Here is a 23,434-nt window from a genome sequence, read left to right on the forward strand (position 1 = left end):
GGAAGAATGCAGGTGTTATGCAAGACCACCGAAGGAAGGAGGCCTCCTAAGAATGCCAACACGTACAATCGTATAGATTGAACGCAGACATGTGCAAAAGCAGGCACACACAAATGTACAAATGCACACACACATACACACACACACACACCATTCAGCCCTCAATATTATTGATGCCCTAAAGCATTGATATTCTAAACACACCCTACAAACCACAGTTATTTGTCATTTTCAAACAGAAGCATTGGATATGTTTAGCTCATAATTAGTTTGAAACCGGTTAATATTAACCACTTGTCATGTGGAATCCCTCCTTTTATTCCCAATCATGATTAATGGTCTCCAACACATTACAGGCTCTGAAGTAGTGTGTGTTTGTGTCATGAGATTCCCTTCAAACTTTCTCTCAGTTAGGAATAACAACACAGTCTGGTAAACACTAAACAAGGAGAGCTGCCAGCCCAGTGCTTAACCAAGGACAAACAAGTCCACACAAGCATGCATTATGCAGCGAGGGTATACACACACACACACACACACACACTTCTGTTTGATCACACTGAATCCTTCCTTTCAGCCACTCCACACAGAACAAGCTGTGTCAGTCACTGTGGAGGAGTAATGACAACATGTACCCTATCTCTACTACTGTCACACTGAGGAGTAATGACAACATGTACCCTATCTCTACTACTGTCACACTGAGGAGTAATGAAAACATGTACCCTATCTCTACTACTGTCACACTGAGGAGTAATGACATCATGTACCCTATCTCTTCTACTGTCAGTCACTGTGAGGAGTAATGACAACATGTACCCTATCTCCACTACTGTCACACTGATGAGTAATGAAAACATGTACCCTATCTCTACTACTGTCAGTCACTGTGAGGAGTAATGACAACATGTACCCTATCTCTACTACTGTCAGTCACTGTGAGGAGTAATGACACCATGTACCCTATCTCTACTACTGTCACACTGATGAGTAATGACATCATGTGCCCTATCTCTACTACTGTCACACTGATGAGTAATGACATCATGTACCCTATCTATACTACTGTCACACGGAGGAGTAATGACATCATGTACCCTATCTCTACTACTGCAAGTCACTGTGAGGAGTAATTACAGCATGTACCCTATTTCTACTACTGTCACACTGAGGAGTAATGACATCATGTACCCTATCTCTACTACTGTCACACTGAGGAGTAATGACATCATGTACCCTATCTCTACTACTGTCAGTATATGTGAGGAGTAATGACAACATGTACCCTATCTCTACTACTGTCACACTGAGGAGTAATGACAACATGTACCCTATCTCTACTACTGTCAGTACCTGTGAGGAGTAATGACAACATGTACCCTATATCTACTACTGTCACACTGAGGAGTAATGACATCATGTACCCTATCTCTACTACTGTCACACTGAGGAGTAATTACACAATGTACCCTATCTCTACTACTGTCAGTCACTGCGAGGAGTAATGACAGCATGTACCATATCTCTACTACTGTCAGTCACTGTGAGGAGTAGTGACAACATGTACCCTATCTCTACTACTGTCAGTCACTGTGAGGAGTAATGACACCATGTACCATATCTCTACTACTGTCAGTCACTGTGAGGAGTAATGACAACATGTGCCCTATCTCTACTACTGTCAGTCACTGTGAGGAGTAATGCCAACATGTACCCTATCTCTACTGCTGTCACACTGAGGAGTAATGCCATCATGTACCCTATCTCTACTACTGTCACACTGAGGAGTAAGGACAACATGTACCCTATCTCTACTACTGTCAGTCACTGTGAGGAGTAATGACAACATGTACCCTATCTCTACTACTGTCACACTGAGGAGTAATGACAACATGCACCCTATCTCTACTACTGTCAGTCACTGTGAGGAGTAATGACATCATATACCCTATCTCTACTACTGTCACACTGAGGAGTAATGACATCATGTACCCTATCTTTACTACTGTCAGTCACTGTGAGGAGTAATGACATCATATACCCTATCTCTACTACTGTCACACTGAGGAGTAATGACAACATGTACTCTATCTCTACTTCTCCGACAGGGGAGGATTACCCCCCCCCCCCCCCCCCCCATTGTTTATGCTGATAGTCAAAAAATTAGAACCAGGAAAAATGTGTTTAATTTAGGAAATCTGTTCACCAAGTATTCCCACCAATAAAAAGAGACGTGATCGTGTCTCAATGTTATCAAGCTATGAACATATTGTTATTTTCAAATCAAATCTATTTTGGGGCTTAGTTCTGGTCAATGAGCAGTTTACAAATTAGTAGAATTATGTTTTAGCCCCTGACACTCCGCTCCAAAACAAATTGCACTACACTACGTCACATCCCAGCTCCTCCCAGCACCTCCCAGCACCTCCCAGCACCTCCCAGCTCCTCCCAGCACCTCCCAGCACCTCCCAGCACCCCCAAGCACCTCCCAGCTCTTCCCAGCACCATCCAGCTTTTCCCAGCTCCTCCCACTAGAGAAAAGTTAAATAAGTCAAGTGTGTTGTTGTTCACTCAGGGGTTGTTCACTCAAGGGTTGTGACACCAAAAGGGAGGATGCAGAACCCTTTCAACAGCGTGCATAGAAACCGATGGTTTATGGAGTGCATTTAACAGAGTTACCGGTTCAGCACCGGGTTAATGATAAAACACACTTCCCCTTGCTCTGGCCCTGCATGCGCTTTCCAGTCAGTCACGGACACGCTACGAGGATCCAGGAGGCAGCGCTCAGCTGCTCAGCTCTTTGATGTCAGCACATATTTCCAGGAGAAAAGCGGCCCCTGAGTCAGTTAAGAACTTGAAGACAAAAAAGAAAAGGCTCCCAGAGTGTTCCCAGAAGCCCCAGCAGTAAACAAGGAGACTTGGCCGGAGCGACCAGGAAAACAAGAAAGTCTGTTGGTATTTTGACAGGTCGAAGATGTAGGGCGAGCATGCACTACCAAAACTATTTGGCGGGGATATTTGAAATCCTTTCGCTTCCTTTCCGAGACGGACCCCGCCTTCTCCACTTGTCATGAGTCCAATTTCCAACATTCTAAAACACTCCCAAAGAACTTGGCACCGGCTGACTTTAGTATGGGAAAGCACTTAAGGCGATCCGTTCATGTCTATCATTCGCTAGCCATTCTTACCACGCCTTTTTAATACGTCTGGGCCTGAGAATGGGCTTTAGTAGCGCTCAGAGGGGGGAAACGCCAGCTAGCCATCTGAAACGTTACTCCACACGAGGGGAAAGCTGAGAGGAGAGGGGGTGTTTGTATTCAGGGCATGTCAGATTCAGAGGGGCTTCTCAGGTAGCAGTGATTACTATGCATAGCTTTTTCCTCCTATAAAACAGCCAGCACGGTTCATTTCACAGATAGGGATCTTAATAGACTGAGCGCAACACGACAATGCGGCGCACACACATGAATGTCGGCACTCTGGTTCTGTGACACGTTGCCCCACTTAATGACAGATTTGCGAGTCAACTGACAGAGTTTGAGACTGCATCACAGCGCAAAGCAATGGAAGGACACAAAAGATAAATAAAATGGTGCTGAAATTATTTAGAGGCATTTAAAGTATTTATGTCACAATTCCATGTAGTCTATGAGAAAATACCACATCAAAAACAGCTATTTCCTGATTGGGTATAGTTAAGGAGGATTGGGTATAGTTAAGGAGGATTGGGCAGGGTTAAGGAGGATTGGGTATAGTTAAGGAGGATTGGGCATGGTTAAGGAGGATTGGGTATAGTTAAGGAGGATTGGGTATAGTTAAGGAGGATTGGGTATAGTTATGGAGGATTGGGCATGGTTAAGGAGGATTGGGTATAGTTAAGGAGGATTGGGTATAGTTAAGGAGGATTGGGTATAGTTATGGAGGATTGGGCATGGTTAAGGAGGATTGGGTATAGTTAAGGAGGATTGGGTATAGTTAAGGAGGATTGGGCATGGTTACATCTACTTTTTAAAGTTTGCTAAGTGCTGCAAGCAGACCTCCACCCAATAGTATATATAGAGCATGGCACCTGCTATAACTTGCTGAACCAAGACCACATTGATTTCTAAATGAGTCATCTAGTCACACAGAAATAGAACAGTCTAAAGAAAATCCAACAAGCCTGCCTCTGTTAGGTAGCTCACTCAGACTTGGCCAGCCAGCACAGCCACCTGTAGAGCTAATCAATTCCCCCTGCACAGACAGAAATCATTTAGAGAGTAGAGTTTGAAGGGAGAAGGAGCCACAGAGTGACAGCATGTCCCCCAGTAACAACACACTGTCACTGACCTTGCAGATTTTACTCTCCTCTGTCTCCTTGCTCCGTCCCTGTTGTTTCTGCTGTGTCCTCCTCTCCTGGTACTCTGACTTGAGTGACAGCTGACAGGAGGAGAGCAGGGGGGATTCTGACCCCCTCAGCTCTGGGGTCCTGGCCATGTACCCTCGTGTGGCAGCGGTTCTGCCCGGGTTGGGGATGGGGAGAGCGCTGTGGACCGGCTTGGAGCCCACTGAGGGTTGTCTGAGCTTGGAGGCTACTCCTACCACCGGCATGGTCCGTCACATCCAGAGAGAGAGAGTTCAAAAGCAGACAGGAGGAAGAGGTTGAAAAAACAGCGAGAGGAGTCGTTTCCCTCAGTTTCCCACACAAATAAGAGCCCTGTGTCTCCTCCTGACGTCTGGCAGAGAAAAAGAGGGGAAGGAGAAGACAAAATAAAGAGAGGGCTGCCTCTCAGAGAGAAGTCTGGAGTGGGAGAGCAGCCGCAGTCATTCTGTAGCCTACAGCGTGTGGGATTTACAGAAACTGAGAAGGTTTCTCCGCCACCGGTTCACTCCCCCTTTCTCTTGCTCCCCCTCCTCCTCTCTGTCAGAGCTCAACCACTCCTCCCTCTCCATTTCTGTCAGAACTACAAAACCAAACAGTCCTCGGGGGCGTAAACTCCTCTGGAAGGTAACCGCCACTCCACCAGTGATTATAGACCTGGTTAAGTGCATGTCTCTCCCTCCCTCCCTCCCTCTCTCTCTCTCTCTCTCTCTCTCTCTCCCCCCCCCCCCTCTCTCTCTCTCTCTGAGCAGCATTCCTCAGCAGCATGTTACTCCCCAGCTCCAACTGTCAAAACAGCTCTCTCCGTAGCCGAGCGCTGATCACTAGAAATAGACACCTCTCACTGGCTGCCTGCATCTGGGGCAGCCCTCCTCTTTGATGAAAGAAATAGTAAAAGTTAAATTTAAAAAAAAGTTTGGAGAGTTATCCAGTACATAATCCCTCACACAGAAGCAGTTTGTCTGGTTCCTGGGACTATTTTTCATGGTGGAAAGAGTTCTAGGTTATTAAGAAATCTCTGCATTTCACTCTTTTCCGTCTCTCTCTCTCTCTCTCTCTCTCTCTCTCTCTCTCTCTCTCTCTCTCTCCCTCTTTCTCTCCCTCTCTCCCTCTCTCCCTCTCTCCCTCTCTCCCTCTCCCTCTCTCCCTCCTGCTCCAGAATATGGCTTTGGAAAGACAGGCGGTGAGCAGAGGACTGACACCAGTGTTTGGGAGTTGTGGTTTGTGCAGCATCTGAAAGTGCCTCAGTGGGGAAAAACTGCTTCTCTGACAGCCAGGCGGACGGTTGTGGCAGAAAAAATGACCTCCTTGCTAATTCCTGTCAAACAAATAATCAGAACATCCAGAGGAATTGAACAGAAAAGTGGCAACTCTGTTTTCTCTGTCAAGAAAAGAGAAAAGGAGGGATATTTTTCATTTAGTCTAGTGGTGAAGGAAATGGAGTCATTGATCACTAAATGCCATGTACTTTCCTGCTGGCTAAACGCCTCTCTCGACCTAGCTTTTCAACAGCTAGTGGTGAGAAACGGGCAACCCTGAATGCATTTGGAGTTTATTAACTGGACAAAATGTGACATGTAAGTGTGGTTTTTAACGGCTCCTAGTGTGGTGTGAGACGTAAAAGAGAGTGAAAGATTAATATGGAAAGCCTACATCTGGTTCGGTTTAGGGGCTGGGATGTGTGAGAGTAGGGAGGATTACCACGTCACACCAAACCGGAACATTTGAACACTGCATCATCCAATAGAAGACGAGGACTGAAGAAGAGAAGTGAGCAGGCTTGTCCTGCAGATTGAACTGGCTCAATGTACACTAAGCAGCATACCACCCTGTATCCCACTGCTGGCTTACATCTGAATCCAAGCAGGGTTGGTCCTTGTCAGTCCCTGGATGAGAGACCAGATCTTACTGGAAGTGGTGTTGGAAGGCCATTAGGAGGAACTAAAAAAAATAAATATGCAAATGCCCCAGGGCAGTGATTGGGGACATTGTCCTGTGTAGGGTGCCGTCTTTCGTATGGGACGTGAAACGGATGTCCTGACTCTGTGGTCACTAAAGATCCCATGGCAGTTATCGTAAGACTGGGGTGTTAACCCCGGTGCCCTGGCTAAATTCCCAATCTGCCCCTCATACCATCATGGCCACCTAATCATCCTCAACTTCCAATTGGCTCATTCATCCCCCCCTCCTCTCCCCTGTAACTATTCCCCAGGTTGTTGCTGTAAATAAGAATATGTTCTCAGTTAACTTACATGGTAAATTAAGGGTTAAATTAATAAAAAGCATTGTAGCTAGTAGTCAAACCAATCCTCAGTTTCTCTGTTCCACTCAAACCATTATCCAACGAAGAACAGCTGATAATGGGTCCACTGAATTCCAAAATATGCATGGCAGGTTGGGCCGCCCATCACAAACGAAGATGTCTGACTATGCAAACCGGCACCTAGCTTCCCAGTCACTGGCAGGGTAAGTATTGAAGCAGTGCCTCTGATGGACAACCACCCTAATAAGGGCATTGGTTTGTAGAAAAAACATCATTCACGGTCACATGTTTTCAATCAAACCGGCGCTGTCATGACAAGACTAAAAAAAACAGGATATTATGTGAATGAATGGCGTGACTTCAACTCCAACTCCACTGTATCTAGCCCCCTGACTGCTGAGCTGTCTAGTTGTACAGGACTTGGAAGGAGTCCAACCTCACAAGACTGGCCTATAACTGTTGGGAAACCATCGTTGTCATGAGACTGTTCCACGTGTGCTTAGCCAAAGGGTTCTGACGAAATCTCTGCAATTTAAGGCACATTTCTCACCTGCCTGTTTCCGCCTGTTTGCCAAGTTAATTACCGTACACCACAAAGGCTTCCCTGAATAAAGAGTGCTTCTGCTACCTGCATTTACAGGTCCCAAAACAGTAATATGGTGCTGAAAGTTTCGCCTTGAACCGCAGAGCGGGTTCCAAAGTCAACACTGTCAAACCAGTCTCCGGTTCACCTCCATCTGCAGCGAGTTGAGCAGGTCAGTGCTTAAAGCTCGGCTATGAGAGTCCAACCACACCCACACCTCTCAAAATAGCATGGCGGCCAACTGTGTCATGGTGGAAAGACAGCGGAGATGGGACGTGATGAAAACCAACATGCGAACAATAGTTACGAGTGATCGATAGTGGAGATGAGTTTGACGATAGGTGATGGTTATGTCCCCTTTATCTGTGACAGGACCTGAAGAAATGTCTCCATGAGGTCATCCAGCCAGGTCGCAGAGCCATCATCTACTGTATGGCTGAAACACATCCAGTCCTTCCTCACTTCTTATGGCAATAGGAGGGGAAAGGCCACCTTTTATTCTGGAAGAATGGATGGATGGATCTGGCAAGGCACAAATGTACAGGTTCTACTAATACTCATGTCTGTGTGCTCAGTAAAGCTCACCATTCTAGGTGACCACCAAAGCCACAGTGGAATATCTGGCGGAGATTGAGAGCATTCCGGCGGAGGGTGTTTGGAGGGGGAGAGCTCAAGGGACTGGGGGGGAGATGGGGTTGAGGAGGTACTAGTGGTAGTGGAGGGAGAGGTAGGCCACAAAGCCACAGCCCTGCAGAGGAAATGGGAGCGAGGGAGGCCCTTCTTTTCTCACCGTATCCATCCTCCTTCTCACTTCCTGGTCCGAGAGCAGCAGTGTGTCATTAGATGGGCTGGCAAACCAACGGCAGCCACAGGCAGCGCAGCACTGCTCCAAATACACCGAGCTCCAGTCTTACAGGTCCCAGTACAGCACCGATCCAAATACACCTAGCTCCAGTCTTGCAGGTCCCAGTACAGCACTGATCCAAATCTCTCTCTCTCTCTCTCTCTCTCTCTCTCTCTCTCTCTCTCTCTCTCTCTCTCTCTCTCTCTCTGAGCCTTTATTGGCATGGGAAACATATGTTAACATTGCCAAAGCAAGTGAGGTAGATAATATACAAAAGTGAAAAAAGGAACAATAAAAATGTACAGTAAACAATACACATACAAAAGTTTCAAAACAATAAAGACATTACAAATTAGTGGGTATCGGCCTAATTCTGCTCTGCATGCATTATTTGGTGTTCTACGTTGTACACAGAGGATATTTTTGCAGAATTCTGCATGCAGAGTCTCAATTTGGTGTTTCTCCCATTTTGTGAAGTCTTGGTTGGTGAGCGGACCCCAGACCTCACAACCATAAAGGGCAATGGGCTCTATGACTGATCCAAGTATTTTTAGCCAGATCCTAATTGGTATGTTGAATTTTATGTTCCTTTTGATGGCATAGAATGCCCTTCTTGCCTTGTCTCTCAGATCGTTCACAGCTTTGTGGAAGTTACCTGTGGCGCTGATGTTTAGGCCAAGGTATGTATCGTTTTTTTGTGTGCTCTAGGGCAACAGTGTCTAGATGGAATTTGTATTTGTGGTCCTGAGATTTACTGTCAGAGCCCAGGTCTGTCAGGGCCCAGGTCTGTCAGGGCCCAGGTCTGTCAGGGCCCAGGTTTGACAGAATCTGTGCAGAAGATCTAGGTGCTGCTGTAGGCCCTCCTTGGTTGGTGACAGAAGCACCAGATCATCAGCAAACAGTAGACATTTGACTTCGGATTCTAGTAGGGTGAGGCCGGGTGCTGCAGACTTTTCTAGTGCCCGCGCCAATTCGTTGATATACAGTGCCTTGCGAAAGTATTCGGCCCCCTTGAACTTCGCGACCTTTTGCCACATTTCAGGCTTCAAACATAAAGATATAAAACTGTATTTTTTTGTGAAGAATCAACAACAAGTGGGACACAATCATGAAGTGGAACGACATTTATTGGATATTTCAAACTTTTTTAACAAATCAAAAACTGAAAAATTGGGCGTGCAAAATTATTCAGCCCCTTTACTTTCAGTGCAGCAAACTCTCTCCAGAAGTTCAGTGAGGATCTCTGAATGATCCAATGTTGACCTAAATGACTAATGATGATAAATACAATCCACCTGTGTGTAATCAAGTCTCCGTATAAATGCACCTGCACTGTGATAGTCTCAGAGGTCCGTTAAAAGCGCAGAGAGCATCATGAAGAACAAGGAACACACCAGGCAGGTCCGAGATACTGTTGTGAAGAAGTTTAAAGCCGGATTTGGATACAAAAAGATCCCAAGGAGCACTGTGCAAGCGATAATATTGAAATGGAAGGAGTATCAGACCACTGCAAATCTACCAAGACCTGGCCGTCCCTCTAAACTTTCAGCTCATACAAGGAGAAGACTGATCAGAGATGCAGCCAAGAGGCCCATGATCACTCTGGATGAACTGCAGAGATCTACAGCTGAAGTGGGAGACTCTGTCCATAGGACAACAATCAGTCGTATATTACACAAATTTGGCCTTTATGGAAGAGTGGCAAGAAAAAAGCAATTTCTTAAAGATATCCATAAAAAGTGTTGTTTAAAGTTTGCCACAAGCCACCTGGGAGACACACCAAACATGTGGAAGAAGGTGCTCTGGTCAGATGAAACCAAAATTGAACTTTTTGGCAACAATGCAAAACGTTATGTTTGGCGTAAAAGCAACACCCTGAACACACCATCCCCACTGTCAAACATGGCAGTGGCAGCATCATGGTTTGGGCCTGCTTTTCTTCAGCAGGGACAGGGAAGATGGTTAAAATTGATGGGAAGATGGATGGCACCAAATACAGGACCATTCTGGAAGAAAACCTGATGGAGTCTGCAAAAGACCTGAGACTGGGACGGAGATTTGTCTTCCAACAAGACAATGATCCAAAACATAAAGCAAAATCTACAATGGAATGGTTCAAAAATAAACATATCCAGGTGTTAGAATGGCCAAGTCAAAGTCCAGACCTGAATCCAATCGAGAATCTGTGGAAAGAACTGAAAACTGCTGTTCACAAATGCTCTCCATCCAACCTCACTGAGCTCGAGCTGTTTTGCAAGGAGGAATGGGAAAAAAATTCAGTCTCTCGATGTGCAAAACTGATAGAGACATACCCCAAGCGACTTACAGCTGTAATCGCAGCAAAAGGTGGCGCTACAAAGTATTAACTTAAGGGGGCTGAATAATTTTGCACGCCCAATTTTTCAGTTTTTGATTTGTTAAAAAAGTTTGAAATATCCAATAAATGTCGTTCCACTTCATGATTGTGTCCCACTTGTTGTTGATTCTTCACAAAAAAATACAGTTTTATATCTTTATGTTTGAAGCCTGAAATGTGGCAAAAGGTCGCAAAGTTCAAGGGGCCCGAATACTTTCGCAAGGCACTGTATATGTTGAAGAGGGTGGGGCTTAAGCTGCATTTTTGCCAATTTTAACCGCACACTTGTTGTTTGTGTACATGGATTTTATAATGTCATATGTTTTATCCACAACACCACTTTCCATTCAGTTTGTATAGCAGACCCTCATGCCAAATTGAGTCGAAAGCCTTTTTGAAATCAACAAAGCATGAGAAGACTTTGCCTTTGTTTTGGTTTGTTTGGCATTTGCTCAGTACATTGTTTTCATTGAGGACATGTATGAGTCTGCTGTTAATGATAATGCAGAGGATTTTCCCAAGGTTACTGTTGACGCATATCCCACGGTAGTTATTGGCGTCTATTTTGTCTCCACCTTTGTGGATTGGGGTGATCAGTCCTTGGTTCCAAATATTGGGGAAGAGGCCAGAGCTAAGGATAATGTTAAAGAGTTTTAGTATAGCCAATTGGAATTTGTTGTCTGTATATTTGATCATTTCATTGAGGATGCCATCAACACCACATGCCTTTTTGGGTTGGAGGGTCTTTATTTTGTCCTGTAACTCATTCAAGGTAATTGGAGAATCCAGTGGGTTCTGGTAGTCTTTAATAGTTGATTCTAAGATTTGTATTTGATCATGTATATGTTTTTGCGGGTCTCTATGTTTTTGGTTGGACAGGTTTCTCAATTTCTTTCTTAGATTTTTGCATTCTTCATCAAACCATTTGTCATTGTTGTTCATTTTCTTCGGTTTTCTATTTGAGATTTTTAGATTTGATAGAGAAGCTGAGAGATCAAATATACTGTTAAGATTTTCTACTCCAAGTTTACACCTTCACTATTCCGGAACGTTTTACCCAGGAAATTGTCTAAAAGGGATTGAATTTGTTGTTGCCTAATTGTTTTTTGGTAGGTTTCCAAACTGCATTCCTTCCATCTATAGCATTTCTTAATGTTACTCAGTTCCTTTGGCTTTGATGCCTCATGATTGAGTATTGCTCTGTTCAAGTAGACTGTGATTTTGCTGTGGTCTGATAGGGGTGTCAGTGGGCTGACTGTGAACGCTCTGAGGGACTCTCAAGGGCTTTGTTGGCATGGGAAACATATGCTAACATTGCCAAAGCAAGTGAAGTAGATAATTATCTTTCTGTTCTAGAAAGGGAGTCAATAAGACTTCTGATCATCCCCATCAGTATCCATGTGTTTATTATCTGTTCCAGGCCACTCTGGAACCCCTGTAGCCTGCCTGGTGAGAGGGAGGGGTGCCTGGTCAGATGAAACACCTGGCGTGCATCCCAAATGGAACCATATTCCTTACACTGAGCACAACTTTTAACATGGGGGCCCATAGGGATCTGGTCAAAAGTAGTGCACTATATAGGGAACAGGTTGCCATTTGAGAGACAGCCCTGACGTCAAGATGGGGCTGGCCTTTCCCTGTGAAAACAAAACATGGCAGGCTGGTGGAGAGAGGAGTGGAGCGAGCCCCTCTGTCTAAACATCCCCCGGGAGACAGATAGTCACGCACCTGGCCCTGTCCACAGCAGAGGCGTGAACGCTATCTCTCAGGAACACATCGGATAACACGGAAAAGAAAACACACACTCACACAAACATGCAGTAGGTACACAAAGCTGAAACGGGCAGTAGGTACACAAAGCTGAAACGGGCAGTAGGTACACAAAGCTGAAACGGGCAGTAGGTACACAAAGCTGAAACGGGCAGTAGGTACACAAAGCTGAAACGGACAGTAGGTACACAAAGCTGAAACGGGCAGTAGGTACACAAAGCTGAAACGGGCAGTAGGTACACAAAGCTGAAACGGTACACAAAGCTGAAACAGGCAGTAGGTACACAAAGCTGAAACGGGCAGTAGATACACAAAGCTGAAACGGTACACAAAGCTGAAACAGGCAGTAGGTACACAAAGCTGAAACATGCAGTAGGTACACAAAGCTGAAACGGGCAGTAGGTACACAAAGCTGAAACGGGCAGTAGGTACGCAAAGCTGAACATACACAGGGATATTGGACCAAAGGACCAACACACATCACCCAAACCAAAGAGCACAGACATGTTCTATCACACATGCATACAGTACACACACACACACACACACACACACACACACACACACACACACACACACACACACACACACACACACACACACACACACACAAACACACACACACACACACACACACACACACACACACACACACACACAGCTGTCTCACTATACTTGTGACAACTTTTTGGGGACCAACAATTGATTCCCATTCAAAATCCTATCCTATCCTAACCTTAAACCTAACCCTAAATCAAATCAAATCATAACCATAACCACTAACCCCTAAACCTAACCTTAACCCTAATTCTAACCCTAACCCTTAAGCCTAAAGTAGCCTTTTTACAAGTGAGGACCGACAAAGCGTCCTCACTTATCAGAATTTTTGTTGGTTAAGAATTTTTTAAAGTATAGTAAATTGTGCACATACACACCCACGCACCATGGTTCAGGAGTCACAGATTCCTACTCCCCACTCAACCTTTGACGTGCTCTACAGAGACCCACCCAACTGAAACATCAAAAACACGGGAGTGTCATGGGAAACTTTTATTCTTATACCATCTGGGTGCGTCCCAAATGACACCCTGTCCCAATGTAGTGCACTACTTTTGACCAGGACCCATAGGGAATAGGGTGCCTTGTGGTAACAGCCTCTGTTACATATATGTGCCTCCTCTGACTACTGACCTCCTAAAGTCAAGACCGTGGCGAGGCCCTCCGGTGCTCTGGAAGATAAAACATGCTTCCAATATTTGTCAAGCAGATTGAAACAATACTATTTGCGCCAGAGAATTGAATCTCATAGTGAAGGTATGTGAAACATCCCTTTTCGCCGGGGTTCCTGTCATAAACACACACATTAAGAATAATGTTTCAAGAATTCCACTTTAGAAACGCGGAGTCGGGTGACGACCTACTTGTAAGAGGGGTGTGAATGTCGACAGACGAGCAGGCAACACAATGATTCAAAGAGCCATCCTGCTCTGCCACGGCAGGAAATCCCCAGTGTTCGGGGGCAAGGACAATCCTGGGTCTTCCTGTTCCCTCGCCTTTGCTCATCGGCCGCGAGGCCCCGGCGCTTACTCACTCCCTCACTCAGCTGAAGACCTCAAGCCCATCTGGTCCTAATCAAACACAAACACCCCGTCCCCGAGCCCATCACTTTTGTGAAAGGACGGGCTCCTCATGCCGTGATATCCCAGCCACGGACTTCACTGACAGAAGTGCTGTACAAACTGCCAGAATGAGGGCGCTCATTCTTCACACTAAACTGGCAGAAAACAACCAAATCTATGGCCATGGCATTCCACCTTTTATGATTCGCTACGGTCTTCCCCCGGAAACATTTCCATGTGGGTTTTTTCTTGGTGGAGGAAAACTACTGGATTTCTGGGATTCCCAGCCGGAGTTGATAAAGCTCCCGCGGTGGCTGGAGCGACTCTTCCCTCCAGAACTACAAACCGAGCCAGGGATGTACAGTAACTGCAGATGTATCTATTGACCTGAGAATAACTTCAAAGGGAGGATAACCATAAATTGAAGCAGGAAGAAGCAGCAGTCACGACTCTGGGATCGGCCCGAGCCAAAGACGAGATCAGAGGTGCACGAAAGATGAGATCAGAGGTGCACGAAAGACGAGATCAGATGTGCACGAAAGACAAGATCAGAGGTGCACGAAAGACAAGATCAGAGGTGCACGAAAGACGAGATCAGAGGTGCACGAAAGAGCACCGAAAAACATAGAGAATGTAATCCAAAGGTGATAGCGGAGTATTCCTAAAGGAATCCATCGCAACTGCAAGGTCAGGAAAACAATTCACGGTCAGCCGTCATCGGGTGGATATGGTTGTGACATTGACATATGCATTTTGACTTTTCACAGGTGGATTATACCGGAAATCCATGATGAGCAATACCCTTCGCACTGACCATGAACACAAGCTGTGGGACTGGGCTCCTGTCCAGAAGGTGCTACGGTCAAACCCAGGTTGGCACATTGCAGTAGAATTCATAACATGCGGCCTCAGTGTGTATTGAGCTGTCTGACTAGAATGTGTAAAAGTAAATGCAGACAGGTCCTCCAGTAAATCATTCAATCATAATAAACTACTGCAACACACGCCCGAAAGGTGAATGGGGTTGTTTTAACGTGACAGCCAAGCATGGCTAAGCCAACTGTTTTGGTCTTTCCTACTGAAAGGTGAATGGGGTTGTTTTAACGTGACAGCCAAGCATGGCTAAGCCAACTGTTTTGGTCTTTCCTACTGAAAGGTGAATGGGGTTGTTTTAACGTGACAGCCAAGCATGGCTAAGCCAACTGTTTTGGTCTTTCCTACTGTGACATATTTATGATATGTGCGTATACTCTGCGATACTAAACCTCAGCATACGTCACTGTAACAACACAGAGCAGTTAAGGGCAGTTAAAGGTCCAATAAAGCCGTTTTAATCTCAATATAAAATCATTTCTGGGTAACAATACAGTAAGTACTTTAATGTGATTTTTTTTCTCAATTAAAATGGTCAAAAATCAATACAAATCGCTTCTTAGCACAGGACAATTTCTCAATCAAGAATTTTGATAGGACTGTCTCGGTCTGGGTGGGGAGGGGAAACTGAAAATCAGCTGTTATTGGCAGAGAGGTTCAGAACTCTTTCTTATTGGTAATGTCACCATGGAAGGCCAAAACTCCATTCCACCAAAATATTTCTGGCATTTTCCAAACAGCTCTTACACTAAAAGGGCATTATGATAAATTTCACAATTTCAAAGTATCCGTCCAACCTCATAGCGTGGGAATATATATAAAACACAGCATAATCAGGTATTTTACTGCACTGGGCCTTTAAGGGCAATTTACCAGCCGGGTGTCAGAATGAGAGTCTGCATCACTGTACATCACCCCACATTCCAAAGAGTCTTACCCTGGCACTGGGCTCCCTTCCCTTTCACCAGAGTGTGCCTCTCCCCTGGCCTTACAGGGTAAAAGCATCCCCTACTGCCAAGATCCACTGCAGGGCCGGGCCAGGACAGGGTGCTGGAAAACCTGTCCTCTTATAGTAAGGAGTCAACTGGCAGCTTTAGTCACTTAATTCCATGTAAATAATCGTCACAGTATATTTCTTGTGTTGACTTCATAGTATGTTTAATCTGGCAGTTTAGGTCACTTTATTCACTTTATTACATGTAAATAACCATCACAATATTTCTATCGAACATAGTATGTTTCTGTATATTTTCCAGTATATTCTTGTGTTAGCTTCATTGTATATTTCTGTATATTTTCAGTATATTTCTTGTGTTGATTTCATAGTATGTTTCTGTGTTATTAGCAACTTTAAAAAATTATATAGTATTTGTATTTGTACAATTTTTTACCTACTTATTGCCTTTGTTACTATTTCTAAGTTTTATATTGTTCAGATCAGAGCTCACAAGTAAGCATTCCATTGTACCGCCTGTGCCACGCTGCATCATGTGCATATGATGAATGAACTCTGATTTGAGCTCAGAGGAAACCAAATAAACAATCCCTCTCCAGTATCTATGCACATACAGGTCCCCTGGTATTGTCAATAAAGGGTCATGATGGCAGAATCAGAGGTCGTTTTGAGGTCTAACCTCGTTCACCAGAACGGTAAACATAAAAAGATAAGCTGTAGGAGAAATGTAGATTCAAATGTTTATTCATAGCCTATACATCCTCCCTATCCACCCTGCATCAATACTTTCTACTGTCTACTACATCCTCCCTATCCACCCTGCCTCGATACTTTCTACTACACTACATCCTCCCTATCCACCCTGCCTCAATACTTTCTACTGTCTACTATATCCTCCCTATCCACCCTGCCTCATTACTTTCTACTGTCTACTACATCCTCCCTATCCACCCTGCCTCATTACTTTCTACTGTCTCCTTCACACAGCCTTTAACCTACTATCTGCATGTTGTAAATACCCATCACTCGTCTCTTCCCCACTGTTTACACATCTGATAAGCCCCTATTGTTGTCACCTGTATCTTCACTGGGGCACATTTCATTCTCCCTCATTAGAGGAGGCTTGTAATGGCTTTTATACCTCACCCAGAGAGAGCCGTCTGATTAAAGAGCAGGCTACAACCTGAAACAAGGACACTAACTAACTGGGCAGGCCCAGATGTTGAAACGCTGCATCGTTACAGCCCCCCGGTGCCTACACTCATCGTATAACATCTCATTATGTTTTATGTGGACTTGCAGATGTCTCTTAAAGACGCCTGCCACCTACTGTACTGTACAGTCCTATACAGGACATGCCCATGGTTTGTAAAATACGCAGTTAGTAGTATACAAGTCCCTCAGCAAACTTATATCTGTTTTAGGTTTGTGGGACGCGCTGCTTGGCAATGTGCTGTACGCCTTCCAGAGCGGAGAGAAGAAAATTAATCTAATTGGCTCATGTTCAGTCCCCTCGGTGACAGTGTGGAGTTCCAGGGTTTGGAGAGGGTTGTGAGACGTTTGTGTCGGCTTCGGGCTGAGTCAGGGAAGGAAGGGGGAGACGGATGACGGGAGAGCCAGTGGATGAGGTTCATCTCATGTGACACAAATGTGTCATTTCTCCTTCCTGTTTACTCAGAGCATGCCGAGGCAGCTGCAGCGCAGAGGCAGAACAGGGGTTAGAGCCAGCATGTCTTCCTCAAGTGTCTGCCTCGCACACGCACATCACAGAGAACCAGCCACAACCATTTATACAACAAAATACAAGACTGATCATGACACTTCCACAAGAGAACCGACAGATTCACAGTCACAGGTAGATGACATGACTGATCATGACACTTCCACAAGAGAACCGACAGATTCACAGTCACAGGTAGATGACATGACTGATCATGACACTTCCACAAGAGAACCGACAGATTCACAGTCACAAATGACATGACTGAGAAAATTTGTCCACAATGCAGTACCATGATCAAATGCCATGGATGTGGCCTACTAGGTGATGATATATGCAGTGCACATTAGTGTCTTCAGGCAGTGTTGTTACAGAATGTCTTGAAATACAGTGGGACACTCAGAACACCAGTCTTCCGCACTGTGGCTTATCCATCTTCTCCACTGTGTCTATCGCTCAGGGTGAGATGGTGCCAAAGAGTTCCAGACCACCCGCTCAGCGGAGGGCTCAGGCTCTCTGCCCGTTTGATGAAGATCACTGAAAACTTAATGGGGCTCGAGCTGCATAACCCTCCCTAATCATAGGGCCTCCCTTTATTTAGGGAAGAAGCCCAGTCTCTTTCATGTCCCACCATGTGTTTACCACAGGCCATTACGATCAGCTTCTCTGGTCACAAATGACACCCTACTCCCTGGTATAGTGCACAGCTTTTGAACGGAGCCCTGTGGTCGCTAGGGCACAACATAGGGAATAGGGTGCCATTTGGCATGCAGCCTAGGTCAGTGTTGTTTAATCTACCAGAGATGAAAACAGAAGTGTTTGCTAATGGGTTTGTGTGTGCTCCATCAGTCAGGATGCGGGATGCTGCTAGACAGAGAGACATGACACCAACTGTGCTAAACCATTTTTTATTTAACCTTTATTTAACTAGACAAGTCAGTTAAGAACAAATTCTTATTTACAATGACGGCCTACCCAGGCCAAACCCAAACCCCACGCTGGGCCAATTATGCGCCGCCCTATGGGACTCCCAATCACGGCCGGTTGTGATACAGCCTGGTATCGATCCTAGCATTCACCTGGTCAGTCTATGTCATGGAGAGAGCAGGTTAAGGGATCCTAGCATTCACCTGGTCAGTCTATGTCAAAGAGAGAGCAGGTTAAGGGATCATAGCATTCACCTGGTCAGTCTATGTCAAAGAGAGAGCAGGTTAAGGGATCATAGCTTTCACCTGGCCAGTCTATGTCAAAGAGAGAGCAGGTTAAGGGATCATAGCATTCACCTGGTCAGTCTGTCAAAGAGAGAGCAGGTTAAGGGATCATAGCTTTCACCTGGTCAGTCTATGTCAAAGAGAGAGCAGGTTAAGGGATCATAGCTTTCACCTGGCCAGTCTATGTCAAAGAGAGAGCAGGTTAAGGGATCATAGCATTCACCTGGTCAGTCTATGTCAAAGAGAGAGCAGGTTAAGGGATCATAGCATTCACCTGGTCAGTCTATGTCAAAGAGAGAGCAGGTTAAGGGATCCTAGCATTCACCTGGTCAGTCTATGTCAAAGAGAGAGCAGGTTAAGGGATCCTAGCATTCACCTGGTCAGTCTATGTCAAAGAGAGAGCAGGTTAAGGGATCATAGCATTCACCTGGTCAGTCTATGTCAAAGAGAGAGCAGGTTAAGGGATCATAGCATTCACCTGGTCAGTCTATGTCAAAGAGAGAGCAGGTTAAGGGATCCTAGCATTCACCTGGTCAGTCTATGTCAAAGAGAGAGCAGGTTAAGGGATCATAGCATTCACCTGGTCAGTCTATGTCAAAGAGAGAGCAGGTTAAGGGATCCTAGCATTCACCTGGTCAGTCTATGTCAAAAAGAGAGCAGGTTAAGGGATCATAGCATTCACCTGGTCAGTCTATGTCAAAGAGAGAGCAGGTTAAGGGATCATAGCTTTCACCTGGTCAGTCTATTTCATGGAGAGAGCAGGTTAAGGGATCCTAGCATTCACCTGGTCAGTCTATGTCAAAGAGAGAGCAGGTTAAGGGATCATAGCATTCACCTGGTCAGTCTATGTCAAAGAGAGAGCAGGTTAAGGGATCATAGCATTCACCTGGTCAGTCTATGTCAAAGAGAGAGCAGGTTAAGGGATCATAGCTTTCACCTGGTCAGTCTATGTCAAAGAGAGAGCAGGTTAAGGGATCCTAGCATTCACCTGGTCAGTCTATGTCAAAGAGAGAGCAGGTTAAGGGATCATAGCTTTCACCTGGTCAGTCTATGTCAAAGAGAGAGCAGGTTAAGGGATCATAGCATTCACCTGGTCAGTCTATGTCAAAGAGAGAGCAGGTTAAGGGATCATAGCATTCACCTGGTCAGTCTATGTCAAAGAGAGAGCAGGTGTTCATAATGTTTTGTACACTCATTGTACATGAGTGTGTGAGAGACTGTGTGTGTGTGTTTGTGTGAGTACATGTGTGCATGCTTGTGTGTGTGTGTGTAAGTGTGTACTTGCACATATGTGCAATGCAACAGTGACTAAAGTGAATGTTATCGATCCTCTAACTTTCTGTGATTTAGGGTGCAGGCAAAGTAGAGTGGACTGGACCTTGGCAGAACGTAGCATCCCCTCAGAGCCAAAACGCTTTTAAGACAGTCATCGGCAGGGTTGGGTAGGTTACTTTCCAAAATTAATCCGTTACAGTTACTAGTTACCTGTCCAAAATTGTAATCATTAATGTAACTTTTGGATTACCCAAACTCAGTAACGCAATCTGATTACATTCAGTTACTTTTAGATGACTTTCCCCTTAAGGGGCATTAGAAGACAGAAATGTATGTTACCAATTGAATGACTGAATGTATTTCAGGATAAATCAATGTTAAAGTTTACATAGCTGGCTACATATGGATGTTAAATTTTACATTATGGGTTGGTTATGTAGGCTTCTTCTAACTCACCTCTTTCTACTCCATATAATAATACAATTAAATGATATTTTTACATTAAAAACCAAAGGCTATCAGAATTCCAGTCATTCCAATAAATGTTACACCCCTTGACCTTCAAGAACAGGACTTGAAAATATGGAAGTACAGTTTAGCCAAATTGTTTTACCTGAGCATAACCCCAAAAAGAAGGACTTATTAACCAGCCCTACTATGTTGTTTGTGATTTTGTTATCATGGAGGACTGATCGGGCTCATTGATTCTAGTTGAAAAATAAATGCTTTGCACATGGAATAGCATGCTTTGAGCACTACTGAAAACTGCTATTTGCTGCATTTGCTATAGGCCTCTTGTTTACCTTTTCGTTGGTGACACTTTGATATCTTGATAATATACAGCTGTTTAAAGGGCAAATCCACAGACGAAACAATAACAAAATGGCTGCCCCGCCTCTGTTTTGGTGAAAAGCTGTCACGTCTAGCTCCTGCTCCTCCCCTCCGGCGTACGACGTCGCCAGAGTACTAACCACCGGTCCTGAGATTCATCATTACGCACACCTGGCACTCATCATTATGCGCATCTGTGAATCATTATGATTCACACCTGGACTCCATTACCTTCATCATTTCCTCCCCTTTATATGTCACTCTCCCATGTTTACTCACCAGTTGGTATTGTTCTTGTGTATCGGCGTTCTGTCTTGTGTTAGTGTCATGTTCTTGGTTTTGTTGTTTTATTAAAACGTTTCACCTGCACCTGCTTCCGACTCACCGCCTCATCATTACAAAGGCTGAGGGATGGGCCTGGAGAAATGTAACCACTCTCAGATTAATAGACAGAGCTATGGATGCAAGGACTGACCATCCATAATATCAAAATGATTGTTTTAACCATATGAGGCTATACAGTGTTTGTTTACATTTACAATGTTTACAAACATTGGAGAAAAACAAGTTTATATTTTAGGTTCTCATTGAGTGTGACAGTTGAACTAAGCTCACGTGTCCATTAGGCCTATGGATTATTATTATTTTATCAGCATGAATTAGATTGAGCAATAAAAGCCCCACTTTTATTCCATAGGCTGGGATCCGCCCTATGCAGCTGTTGTTCCATAGGCTGGGATCCGCCCTATACAGCTGTTGTTCCATAGGCTGGGATCCGCCCTATGCAGCTGTTGTTCCATAGGCTGGGATCCGCCCTATACAGCTGTTGCTCCATAGGCTGGGATCCGCCCTATGCAGCTGTTTCTCCATAGGCTGGGATCCGCCCTATACAGCTGTTGCTCCATAGGCTGGGATCCGCCCTATGCAGCTGTTTCTCCATAGGCTGGGATCCGCCCTATACAGCTGTTGTTCCATAGGCTGGGATCCGCCCTATGCAGCTGTTGTTCCATAGGCTGGGATCCGCCCTATACAGCTGTTGTTCCATAGGCTGGGATCCGCCCTATACAGCTGTTGTTCCATAGGCTGGGATCCGCCCTATGCAGCTGTTGCTCCATAGGCTGGGATCCGCCCTATACAGCTGTTGTTCCATAGGCTGGGATCCGCCCTATACAGCTGTTGTTCCATAGGCTGGGATCCGCCCTATACAGCTGTTGTTCCATAGGCTGGGATCCGCCCTATACAGCTGTTGTTCCATAGGCTGGGATCCGCCCTATGCAGCTGTTGCTCCATAGGCTGGGATCCGCCCTATACAGCTGTTGTTCCATAGGCTGGGATCCGCCCTATACAGCTGTTGCTCCATAGGCTGGGATCCGCCATATGCAGCTGTTGTTCCATAGGCTGGGATTCGACCTATGCAGCTGTTGTACCATAGGCTGGGATTCGACCTATGCAGCTGTTGTTCCATAGGCTGGGATTCGACCTATGCAGCTGTTGTACCATAGGCTGGGAACCACACAATAAAGCTGTTGTTCTATAGGCTGGGATCTGCACTATGCAGCTGTTGTTCCATAGGCTGGGATTCACACTATACAGCTGTTGCAAGAGGGCATTTTTGACTGGCTGTCCACTGGTTTCAAAAACAATGATTGATAGGCATCTTAAAGTTCTTGAATTCAATCATTATTGGGTTCAAATACACATTTAGATTTGTGAACAGCCATCCACAACAACCACATTCCGTAAGGCGCAAATAGCTAAATGAGACAGCAGTGTAATTCACACCAATGCGCTATGTAGATATCAATAATAAGTGATATCCCTATCGCTGTAGACTACACCACCGCTGTCATCCTTACCTCCAAGCTTTTATTCAAGTTAGATAATCTTTGGATGCCGACAGCAGTCACACCATTGGAAGACATAACTTGGACTGTAGCCTACAAAACCTATTCCTGCTCTTTTCCCGCAATCCATCAAACGCATTTGGTGTGTCATCATAGTGGTCTCTGATTGGTGGTCATCATTTGGTGTGTCATCATAGTGGTCTCTGATTGGTGGTCATCATTTGGTGTGTCATCATAGTGGTCTCTGGCTTGTGGTCAGACTCACTCAGGTGGAACAAACATCCTTTCGGAATTTAAAAGTACTCCTCAAAGTAATAATCTAGTTTTTCAAAAGTATCTGTAATCTGATTACAATATTTTTGCTGGCAACGTTACGGATTACAGTTTTTGTAATCCCTTACATGTAATCCGTTACTCCCCAACCCTGGTCATCGGCTAGCACCACTCCATCAACGCAATGTCACACACAGGCCAAACAAACACGGTGAGAAGTCGCTGCCCATTTCTAGATGATCACTGGGAGTACGATACCATTAGCACATTCAACTGAGTTTAAATCATGTTCTGGACAGAAAGCACTTTTATTTTCTCTGCACAAAGGAAGTAAATCTAATGGATAAAAAGTAAAGAGCCAGGCTTAACGTCTCTGACTTTCACAGCCAACAATATCCGATTCTCCCACACTGGCCGACTGCCTGAGTGTAATAGTTTAAGCAGAGAGAACCATATGTGCACTGCAAATATGTTGGTTTAACTCTTAAGGAATTAAGAGCAACCTTACGTGATAATATCAAGTGTGACGTGCTCTTCTTCTCCTCTCCTCTCGAACAGCTTATTGTATTTGGCGGAGAAGTAGAAGGTCTGGTTTCTTGACTTGCTTCCAAAGCATGATAACGGCATCTAACCTCCGTCAACAGAACCTGATTGTCT

At 45.0% G+C, this 23,434-nt stretch overlaps 1 protein-coding gene across 24 annotated transcripts in view; it reads right to left on the minus strand.

Annotated features, from left to right (window-relative positions):
- Window positions 1–23,434, minus strand: part of LOC110500961 (neuron navigator 3) — a 390,216-nt gene that overhangs the window by 243,865 nt on the left and 122,917 nt on the right. For 23 of the 24 annotated variants that reach the window (XM_090213537.1, XM_090213539.1, XM_090213536.1 and 20 more), the window contains exon 1: window positions 4,330–4,842. The exons of the other annotated variant lie outside the window; for it this stretch is intronic. In XM_090213537.1, the coding sequence (XP_090069663.1) occupies window positions 4,330–4,590 (261 nt within the window). In that variant the 5' untranslated portion in view covers window positions 4,591–4,842. Of the gene's footprint in view, window positions 1–4,329; window positions 4,843–23,434 lie in introns of those variants that run through there. 24 annotated transcript variants of the gene reach the window in all.

This window comes from Oncorhynchus mykiss, chromosome 21 (genome assembly GCF_057628025.1).
Source record: "Oncorhynchus mykiss isolate SJ-2025 chromosome 21, ASM5762802v1, whole genome shotgun sequence".
In the NCBI taxonomy this organism is placed as follows: Eukaryota; Metazoa; Chordata; class Actinopteri; order Salmoniformes; family Salmonidae; genus Oncorhynchus; species Oncorhynchus mykiss.